This window comes from Hibiscus syriacus, unplaced genomic scaffold (assembly GCF_006381635.1).
Source record: "Hibiscus syriacus cultivar Baekdansim isolate YM2019G1 unplaced genomic scaffold, ASM638163v2 tig00111213_pilon, whole genome shotgun sequence".
In the NCBI taxonomy this organism is placed as follows: domain Eukaryota; kingdom Viridiplantae; phylum Streptophyta; class Magnoliopsida; order Malvales; family Malvaceae; genus Hibiscus; species Hibiscus syriacus.
The window spans coordinates 4,409,875-4,421,327 of record NW_024063022.1 but is presented as its reverse complement, the minus strand read 5'-3'; the positions used below and the strand labels follow the sequence as shown (position 1 = coordinate 4,421,327).

Below are 11,453 nucleotides of genomic sequence, written 5' to 3'. Positions count from 1 at the left end.
ATTATTATCCTCGAGTCGACCGGACCGGATTTTTCACTCTCCACCTAAATCTGACCCGACTTGACCTCACCCTTTAAAAAAATCAAATATGACCTGATCTGACCCAAAATTTTTAAAAATATGATTTTATCGAATCGAATCGAATCGAGTCGAACCGAAACCAATCAATTTCGAGTTAAATTATTATCAAAACCTCCCATAAGTTCATAACCTACAAACTGAGAAGATTATAAATACAATTTCAAACCTCTTAGGAGATTTATCTACAACTACATAGATAAAATCAACAGCAACAAGAATTAATTAAAAATATTCTCTAAAGTGTTAATATCATGATAACAGTGACGGATTCACGAAATGTTTAGGGTAGATAATTATTTATTTTATTAGTTGTGTTCATTCTGAAATTTTATGTGCTCACCTCTAAAAAAATTACAATATTAATATATATATGTCTACCCTAAAAATATTTCTAGATCTATCACTGTCTTTGACATCAATCACAAAAGATCGATATATAAACTCTTATGCACCTCAAGAAACGAAACTTTTATTCTCTTTTTTTTTTCCGATTGATTTACTCTCCACCTCAAAGACTCTTTCACTTTTACATTATCGGTTTCTTTTTCTTTTAAATGTTTTTGTTGGATACTCTCTATATAACTTTTCTTTATCTCCTTATCATTAACTTCACCGACTAACGATTATTTGATCACTAATTATGATTTTCATATAAATTAAAAGAGATGAACCGTCTACAATCATCATGATCTATTTATATCATCAATAAATTGCCATTGATTTTCTTATGATTTTTTATTTTTGATGGATTGATTATGAAAATTATATAACAGTAATAATATCTCACACTTAGAATCTTAATTATTCTATGTTTTAATTTTATATTATATAGCTTAAATTTTTGCTTTATGTTTCATGTTTTAAGTAATCTTAATTATCCAGTCAGCCGTCTTTAGAGTTTTACCTTTATCATTCATCAAAACCATCAATCTTCATAAGAATCATAACCCTAACTCAAAACTACTATACCAGATAAATCATATTAGCAATGGCAACTCTAAGGCTTAACTCACTGACAGGAACCTGGGGAAAGATCCCAACATCATCATTTATTTCAAATCCAAGCATGTTGTTGCCTTCATTTCGCTGTCACAAAAAAAGGGTTTTAAGAATAATGACTGTAAATGCCATGGGACGAGGAGGAGGAGACAAGTATAAAGGGACACAAATGAAGGAGAAAAAGTTACTGAGATGATTGAGAAGAAAGTGACAGAAGCTAAGCATATGTGAAGGAGATGAGACATCTGAAGAGTGCAAAGTAGCTTGGGATGAAGTTGAAGAGGTCAGTCAAGCCAAAGCTGATCTAAGGCTCAGACTTGAACTTGAAAAGAAAGATCCTTTAGTATCTTTCTGACAGGAAAACCTAGAGATTGAAGAGTGTAAGGGTTTATGAAGATTGATGAAAAAAACCTTGTTTTATCAGTGTTCATGGGGTTATTGTTGTTATGAATCTGTATGTTAAGCTATTTTTCTTTTCTGATTTTCAGTCAAAGCTCCTTTTATGTTGTAAAAACCTTGTGGCGTCAACTAGGGATTCTATTTTTACTCTAACTAAAACATGAAATCAATAGATTTTTAGATCTCCATCAGAATCTGCTAAATTTTGGACTCATCTGTCCATAATATCCATTGTTCCATCTAGGATCTTATTTTTCTTATAAATTTTGGACTCATCTGTCCATCATATCCATGCTTTCATACAACTATGTTCCATCTTAGATCTTATTTTTCTTACAAATAAACTAGTCATTTTTACCACAGACTACTTGCTGGCATTCATTTATGATCAAATTATAAGGTTTTTTTTTATAGGAATTGTAGGCCTCGTTAAAAACATCCTTCTTGATTAAAGGAGTTTGTAGAAAAGCTCATTAATCAGCGGAAGGAGGAAAAGAGTGCCTTAAGATTTCATTAACCAAAAGAACCAAAGGATACAACCATAATCACCTCCCTCAACAAAAACAAAAACCCAAAACAGTCGGCATAAACCCTATACAACACCACTAACACAACGAAATCCATAAGAACAACAGTCACAAAAATGACTGACCAGACTTAACACCTGAACTAATCCCGAATAACACATAACAAAACAACTAAAGCAGAAGCCGAAAACACAGCAGACACAATAAGTAAATAATGCTAATACATAATATAACGTAGCATAATCATATATTAGAAGAAAGCTCCATTTATAGCCTAAAAGATAGTAGTACAATGGAGCTTAAAATACATAAGCAATACATTGGACATCAGTACTACTGCAAAATGATATAACCCAAGTAACAAGTAGAATGCCAAAACAGTGAACAGTAGGTTCATAAAAAAAGAAAGAAGATACGAGGAGCTTACACTCAGCCACTGTCTTCATCAGGCCCGGCAGCTTCCTTGACATCAACATTGAAGTTATACTCCTGGTCACAACCTAGGTAAGAATCACACATGAAATACAAAGTGTACGTCTTCTCTGCAGCTTCTGTGGGAGCGGCAAATTCAAGCTTCACCTTCGCCTTCCTCTGAAGAGACACCCTTTTTATAGCAAGCAGCTGGTCACTCTTGGTGTCACCAACAACCAACCACCACCCTTCGTCTTTTGCTTTTGGGTACCTGGGAGAATCAACGGGTCCAACCTCTGTCTTCCCCTCTAGATCCCTTTCAAGGGTAACCTGCAAGGTGACATATTCCCTAGCCCTCACATTCTCGCTGTCAAGCACATCGTACGATAAATCAATGTTGGGGAAACGATTGCAGAACTTTGCAATGTCCAACAGCTGCAAGTCAGACATCTGTAACAGCTCATGCCTCTCATCATCTTCCATCTCCACCAAATCAAAAATAGTTTCTATGTTCTTGCCAGGGTTCTCTTGGCATCTCTTGGCTCGTTCCTTAGTGAAGTGTGGGAGCTGTAGAAGCATTGAATCTCGCTCCCACATACCTTGTGTCACCATTTGGCTCACCTCCATTGCGAGGAGAGCAAGGCTCAACCAGCCATTGCTCGAAATAACATCAACCATAGCTTGAAGCAGCCTAGTAGCATACAATAGCACCTCTCGCTGGTCTAGTGATAGGTTCCCACCCACAAGCTGCCTAGAGAAGTGGGCTTGAAGCAGAGCATTTGCTTTGACATGTGGATCAGTGAACCTGGGGTTTTCAAAGGAAAACCGCTGGTGATTAATTAATCTTCGAAGAACCTCTTCTTCCCCAGGTCGTATAGGAAGATTTGCATACTCAGAAGCCGAGGCCAGAATCTCCAGAAGACCCTTCATCTTTGTTTTGGAAGTCAAAGACGAACTGAAGCGCTCAATGGTAGTGTAACTGATGTAATAGTAAGAGGCTATCATGCCAAGATTCAAAGGAGAAAGATCCATGTCATCCTCTATAGTAATACATTTACTTGCTTCCAAATCATTTAATGTGTTCTCAACAAGCTCTGAAAGGTGATCAGAGAGATGTCTGTGACTTACTCCCTGGAGATTGTAGTAATTTGGATTTTGAGTGAGCCTCCTATACATGAAAGTCCATGTAAGATAATCAACAGCATCTTGCTTGTTCTCAATAACTGTCGCAACAATTTCTGCATTGAAGTTGTCATGTAGAAAATGGTGCAAATGGCTTTCAACAGGGAATGCTTCATACAAGAACTTCTTGTAATACTCTTTACGAGGAGCATGACAGAGGATTACACATTTGCCAGAATTATCAAGAAGAGGACGACTTGCATGGCCCATCATCTGCAACAAATCTGTAACTGGGTAATCAGTGTGAGCATTCTCCCTCCCATCGTAATACTGTGTACCCATTACAACCACCAAGTGTGCTGATAATGGAACTCCCCAACATAAAGCACTGCTCATAACACAAGCCTGAATCCACCCAGCTTCAAAGAGCTGGGAAACAACTTCCTGATCCAAACTGCTTAAACCCTCATGCAAGTAGCCAACTCCATGTTCTAGAGTGGCTCTCAATGTTTCTTCGCTAATCTTGTCAACAAAAGGCTTAAGTTCGTCAGCAGATCGCAACCGGAAAGCAGGCTCCTCTTCATTATCCACTCTGGAGTAACTCATTAGGTCCACAGCAGTGAGTCTAACATGCTTCCTTGTAGGAACAAACACAATAGCTGGCTTCCCTCCTTTGGCATGTTGGACAATAGCAGTGTAAGTGGGTTTAGTCATCGCTTGCATCCTTGCTTCAAAATTGGCTATATCCACGCCTTGAATGTGTATTTCTAGTGGTACAGGACGAACTCCAGGTGGGAAATTGAAAAGGCCGTGAGATGTTGCTCCAATCCATTCTCCAAGGTCCTTAGCATTTGCAAGAGAAGTTGAAAGAGCCACAATCCGGATCTTCTTCTCAACCTGACTAGCAATATATCTCATCCTGGAGACGATCACCTCTAACACTGTACCACCTTGACCACCAATCAAGTGAAGTTCATCAACAATGAAAAGACTGACCTGCTGAACATACTTCCTCTGTTTCCAGCGACGAGAAAGGGCATCCCATTTCTCAGGAGTACTGATGATCACTTGACCTTTCTCAAGCAACTTCAGATCCATTGCCAATTCCCCAGTCAACTCAACCACCCGCATCCCAAGACCCTTGCCAAATTTCCTCTCCCAATCACGATATCGCTCCTTCGCAATAGCTTCAAGAGGTGCAATATAAACTACTCGCATTGTACTGTCTGGTCCTTTTTGATGGTTCCTTAATATAGCAAACTCAGCACAGATGGTCTTCCCACTCCCTGTCGGTGCGGCCACTAAAACATTATCATCCGTATTATACAGAACAGTGAAGACTTGAGTTTGAACTGGATTAAAATGCTTAAAATCTTTATATAAAGCCTCATAAGAAGGATTTCTCAATGCAGTAACAGGCAGGGGCTGTAAATCCAATAGCTCAGTTGGTGGAGGGTACTTCTCTGGTAGAATAAGATGCCTGAAGGAGATGGGTAAAACAGTCTGTGATCCCAACCATTTATCTGAGACAACACGTATGAAATATTGAGGTGGCAATGGTTCATAAATCGGCACTGTGAAGTTCAAAGTGTGGTCCTCATCAACATACTGTTTCTTCAGCAAAAAGTACTCATGGTGAAGAATATACTCACCATCGTTATCCTCAATAATCACCCAAAATGGCTCCACATACCCATGAACCTTATCCTCCCATTGAAAATCTGGTGTTATTATAAGTTCAACCCTCAAGACAGTACGAGTAATTGGCTGAACATGGGCCGCAAGGTTTAGCTTAGGAAACTGGTGAATGAACCTGTGAAGTGTTCTTCCCATTTTAGGGAAACGAATCAGCTCTCCGATTTCCTGTGATGACAGGTCATAATATCTATCCCAGGCCAAATCTTTCTTCTCCAACTTCATAAGAATTTCATTTGGTATGCCGTTGAATTGCCGCAAGGGTGTCTGAACATTCCACATCCTCTTGGTAACCATTTTACACAAGTTTAAAGCCTTCTCAGCCAACTGTGCCCAACCTCTTTTCAAGACAATCTCAAATAGGGCTCGGATAAGACGTCCAGCACTCTGAGTTATGTACACCATGTCAGATGTCAATGAAAGCCCTTCAAGCTTTAACTGCGAGATATATGCTTGCAGCAAAACATTGATTTTTGCACTAGGCTCCTCCAAGCTTTCCTTTATTGGAATTGGAACACGGTCCAAAAGCTTAGCCAATTCCATCTTCTCATCTTGTCTGACTGTCACATACTTGAACTCTTCACTGAGTGAAAACAGCCTGCAGAGCTCTATATCCCCCATGGTTGGCTTCAAATGCTCATTATATGTAGAGATTGTTCCATGACTTATATAGTAGTAGCTAGCAATACGGCCCAAATCAGTCACTTGGAAGTAACCACTTTTTCTATCATACTTCACCAAATTATTCTTGTCCAAGATAACTGCAGCAGAATGGATCTGCCCAAAAAAGGGAAATTGAAAGAAAATAAATAACAAATACAAACACAGACTTCACAGTAAACTGAAACAACGAATTTTGATGATTCAAACAATAGTATGATATTGTCCGTTTATTTTTCATATCTCAATAAAAAATTTATTAGCCAATAATTTCTCTGGTTCAAAGAATTTGCATATTCTCACTCAAGAATCATGAATACTCAAACCAAATGCAGTAACCAACTATCAACAAAGAGTGGGCTTTAGAAATCATGGCAGAAATCCTATAAATAGATTAAATATAAATAATTTCACTCTAAACTCCCACGTAAAAGAAGAGTTAAATGCAGAGAAAGTAACAAGCTGCTCAACTAAACCAAATGTGCTTGCAAGACGACAAAGAAGAGTACAACAGCAGACTTAAAATTTTTAGTAACATGCTCGTTTTAAAAATAATGGTGTCTACTAAAAAGATGTATGCGTACCAAATCAGCCCTCCTCTCCTCCAAAGTTAAATCCTGTGAAAGAACATCAGCTGGCAATCCATAAAGTGTGGGATTCCTCAACATGCGAATATACAAATATGTATATCCAATCCAATTGCAGGCTTCTCTAGCATTCTGAACAGTTCCAAGAACGATTTCTGCATTCAACTGATCAGCCAGTTTAGACACAAACTGACTCTCAATAGGAAGCTGTTGATTCATCAATGAAAGGTAGTACTGAAGTTCACTGTGGCCAGTGATGATGATGCCTTCCCCATATGAATCATATTGAGGCCTTCCAGCACGTCCCAGCATCTGCATCACATCTAGAGGACTTAGCTCAGTCCATGCTCCTTTTTCTGGGCTGTAAATTTGGGTCCCTTTAATAATGACTGTATGAGCAGGCAAGTTCACACCCCAAGCAAGCGTTGCAGTTGATACCAACACTTGTACATGTCCATCTGCAAAGAGTTCTTCAACAATTTGACGATCAGTCCTTGCCAACCCAGCATGATGAATCGCAAAACCATAAGGCAGTAGATCCTTGAGATCATTGCTTTTAACCATATCTGTGTGACTCTGGAGAATCTCACGACTAGCAGCATCCTCTTTCAAGAATCTACTAAGTGTATCATTAGCAAGTGCAGTGTCTCGCACTGCACGAGCTGTTTTAGCAGTTTCCTTCCTTGAATGAACAAAAATAAGGACTTGATGCTTCCCAGCCACTGCCATTACCTTTTCATAACAAATATCATTCATCAACTGGAATCTCTGCAATGGCTTCTTCACAGTGATTCCAATATACTGTTGAGAAAGGGGGACAGGTCTGTAGCTATTGTCAAAATGAAAGAGTCCTTTTTCAAGATTAACCCGCAAAAATAATGCTACATCTTCAAAGTTTGGAAGTGTAGCTGACAGCCCGACCAACCGGATATGCTCTTTTGTGGTTTCAATTTGCCTAACAGTCCTGGCAACAATACTTTCAAGAACAGGTCCTCTATTATCATGAAGAAGATGAATCTCATCGATAATAAGAAGTTTCACCATCTGTGTGTATGTCCGATCTCCAGACTTCCTAGTAATAATATCCCATTTCTCTGGAGTTGTCACAATAATCTGAGTCTCCTCAATTTGTTGGCGAGTCAGTGTCTGATCTCCACTAAGCTCCCGCACAGTCACACCATATGCCTCTAAACGATGAGAAAGATTACCAACAACTTCAGCAACTAAAGCTTTCATGGGTGCCACATACACAATCTTGTAGTTGTTGTGGCTAATTGAACCATCAGAATCCATATTCAAGGCAAGTTGTTGCAGTATGGTGAGTACAGCAACATTAGTTTTCCCAGCCCCAGTAGGAGCACAGAGTAGGATGTTATCAGCGGAAAAAAGGGCAGTTTCATACACACTGCTCTGAACCCTGTTCAACTGTTGCATCCCTTTGAACGCTGGTTGGGCCCAGTCTGGCATCTCAGATATCTTTACCAGCCTCTCATTCGATTCCAATGGTTTTGCCTTCAGTGCTGGAACGTGGACTTCCTCATAACCCTTACTATGATGCCTGTAAGAACCCACAGGAAGATCACATTTTTTATTCGCCATCAAAAGACCACCCTGATCAAAAGCAAGACTGTCAAGATCAAGCAACTGGCGCTGACCCTTCAGCCAACCACCATCAGCATCTCTATCAGCAAGACCTCTCCTCTCCCTATCCCCATCTCCGCCACTATCATCCTTTAATCGACGAGCCTCTTCTCTAATATTCTTCTCCAAAATCTTCTGCCTCTCTTTTGCAGTTGCCCTAGTGGCATGCAACTGCTCAAGAATTGCTGCCAAATCCGGACCCAAGCTCATCATTTCCTCCTCAATTTTCTTCCTCTCTTCTTGGTCTTCAGCCCTAGTCAAGCGAGTGCACCATACAACCTTAAGCCGGTTCCGCAGAAGATATTTGATAAGGCTGAACTTATCGAACTGGAGATGCACCAATAGCTTGGTCTCAACCTCCCTGTCATCACCTTCGGCAAGAATCTTGAGCACCTCTTCAGCAAGCTTTTGACACTGTTGTGGATCAATTTGTTGATCATAAGCATGGGAGATCTTCCTCTGAAGCCAATAAGCATCAATGTCCTGGACATTTAGATTCATCCCCTCATTAGTCTCATGATTATCATCATCATCAATTCCACCACCCATCTGCATCGCCCCGGAGCCATTGTCCACCCCATCCTCATCATCATCATCATCATCCTGCACCATATCAAGATCACTTTCCTCTTCCTCATCTTCATTTTCTTCAAACTCAACCGCCACCCCCACATCATCATCAAGACCTTCATCCCCGTTCACAGCTGAACCCCCAGCTCCATCACCACCATCTTGATAATCCGTAATCAACTTCCCAATCGAAACAAGTTGATCAAAAACCTGGCCCGGGATCGGATTCAACAACTTCTCAATCTCCTTCTTCTTATCCGGATTCTTAATCCCCTCGTTCTTAAGCACAGCCAGAATCTCATCAGCCGCACCGCTAACAATATTAAGCGGCTGTCCACCCAACTGCTGCTGAATCAAACTCAACATAGCTTCGTAAGCAGCCCGAGTCTCCTTCGTTTTGGGCTGATAAACCCCTTCCTCCGTAACAGTCAAAACACTCTCCTCACGTAACTTACGCCTCTTACTCTGCCTAACTGGAACTGGCTCCGCAAGCGGATCACGCTCCTTCTTCTTCTTAGACTTCTTAAGTTTCTCATCCAGCTCCGGCGGCCTACCTTTATAAACACGGTCACCAAATGACCTAGGGTCAATTTTTCCCCAGAGAGATTCCGGCTCCCCTGTCGGCTCATGAGTATCACGAGGCCGAGAATCAGTTGTAAGAACTAAACTAGAATTCGCCCTATATTCATACTGCTTGAAACGAGCGTGTGCCTCGGCACCGCCTCCGAGATGGGCCATTAACACAGACTCAAATCAAACTCCGAAAACCCTAAAAATCAATTGAAAATAAATTTTAAAAAAAGCCAACTAGTTTTGAAAGTGGGAAATGGAAAGAGAAGGGAACACTTACAAACGACACGGCTGCAAGATTGAAACTTGGAGATTTTTCTGTTTTGTTCTGCTATTTTTACTGCATTTCGACACTGTTGGGATATATATACGAAGGTTTAGACCGAACCGACTCACTGTTGTAAGGCAGAGATTTTTTTAAGGGTTTTTCATCGGCTTGGGCCGATTTGATTTTTTCTTTATACCTTTCTTATTGGGCTTTTTATTTAGGTTTTCGGTTTAAGGGATTAAAGGCCTGATCTGTTGTGGGATATTTTAGGCAAAATTGATTCAATAGGTCAGGCAAGTAAAAAGTTGATGCATTAAGCCATCCTAAAATTAATTTGGGATCTATAACAAAAACTATAATGCATGGGGAATCCGTCATGCCCGCGTAACGATTTTATCCAAATAATATTTTTTTATTTAAACTCATCAAGTCGAAGTGACAAATTCTAAAAAAATATGATTTTTATTAGAGTTTCTCACGTTGGAGTGACAAGTTTCAAAAAAAAAATATTTTATTGAAACTCATCATACATACGTGACGAGTTCCAAGTCACTGAAGCAAATGTCGTAGATCCCAAATTAATTTTGGGATGACCTAATCAGATAATTTTTAATCATCCTGACCTATTGGGCCAATTTTGCCGATATTTTAAAGGGTGAGTTACTAGTTTAATGCCTAAACTATCAGTTTTTGTCAGTTTTAGTACATAAATTTTTAATTTTTTTCAAAACCAAACCTAATGTTTAATTTTTGTTTCATTGTGGTGCCCTCCTTTAAAAACTTAAAGCGTTTAGCTCCTAAACTGTCATTTTTTTCGTTTTAGTACCTAAACTTTTAATTTTTTTTTCAAAATTTAATGTTAAATTTTTTAACGGGCTACTAAAATGAAATAAAAATTAAACTTTATGTATAGTTTTAAAATTTTTGAAAGTTTAGGTATTAAAACGGATCAAAACTGATAATTTAGTTACTAAACATATAATTTAACCTATTTTAAAAGGATACTTTCGAATTAAGTGATTTTAGTAATCATTTGTTATTATTATATTTTCAAGTTTTAGATTTGAGAGATTATCAATCATTTGACAATAAATGCTTAAATACCTCTATAAATATTATGCCCGAACTATAAAAATAATAACTCTCTTTAACTATTGAAATTATTTAGTTATGCACGATCAGATAAATTTGAATTCACATTCACAATTTATTTGAATGATAAAATATTGCTTGATCAATAGTATCAATATATATTTTCCAAATTCAAGTTCTAATTTGATCTTAAAAAAGTTAAATTGAAAAAATAATAAAATCGGGTACCATTATATAATTAGCCGAAAATAAAAATTAAAATTATTACATGAAGTACTAAATTTAATTAGTTTTACAAGTTTGGAATCGAAAATGCATCTTACATAAATGTTTCATTTTTCCATTTGTACTCCTTGTATATACTGTCTTAAAGTTTCCCCGAAGAATCTGTTAGACTTAAAAAATTTGGTTTGGGGAAGGCGGTGAAATATAATTTTGAAAATAATTTGATTTTAGAGTTGCCACCAACCTTTAAGTTAGATAGATCGGAAACCTTAAAAGAAGAAAAAAGGTTTGCGCTTTACCAAAAATTCATTTTTTAAGAGTTCGAGAGCCGATTACGTATGAGGAAGGGTGAGCACTCCCACAACACCCAAGTTTTGGTGCCTAAACGATTATATGATGTTTAAATATTGAAAATTACAAACTCGGAAACAATATTTAAATTATGATCTTTTTATTCATTTGATTTTATTCAAAAAGTATCAATTCTTGGATAATTAATGCCCTTTTGTGTGAACAATATTCAGGAAAGTATTTCCTTTATAGTTAGGAGACTTTCCCATAGATTCCCCTCACAAAAGACATTATTTCGCAATTTTCGTAAAGATA

At 38.3% G+C, this 11,453-nt stretch overlaps 1 protein-coding gene and 1 pseudogene across 1 annotated transcript; one reads left to right on the top strand and one right to left on the bottom strand.

The window, feature by feature from the left end:
- Positions 1–1,000: 1,000 nt before the first annotated feature.
- LOC120156095 lies at positions 1,001–1,493 on the top strand (annotated as a pseudogene).
- A 761-nt stretch (positions 1,494–2,254) lies between these two features.
- LOC120156253 (DExH-box ATP-dependent RNA helicase DExH12-like) lies at positions 2,255–9,636 on the bottom strand. Its single transcript, XM_039167641.1, has 3 exons — positions 9,543–9,636; positions 6,479–9,461; positions 2,255–6,011 (listed from the first exon to the last, which is right to left on the bottom strand). The coding sequence occupies exons 2-3, from the start codon at positions 9,428–9,430 to the stop codon at positions 2,436–2,438; spliced, it is 6,528 nt and encodes a 2,175-aa protein (XP_039023572.1). The 5' UTR covers positions 9,431–9,461; positions 9,543–9,636; the 3' UTR covers positions 2,255–2,435.
- Positions 9,637–11,453: the final 1,817 nt, after the last annotated feature.

Bases quoted from the DNA above. Each gene is read 5' to 3' on its own strand.
- LOC120156253 (XM_039167641.1), bottom strand. From the start codon at position 9,430: ATGGCCCATCTCGGAGGCGGTGCCGAGGCACACGCTCGTTTCAAGCAG. The intron at 6,012-6,478 runs GTACGCATACAT...TTTTTTGGGCAG, and splicing joins AGGAGAGGAGGGCTGATTTG to ATCCATTCTGCTGCAGTTAT.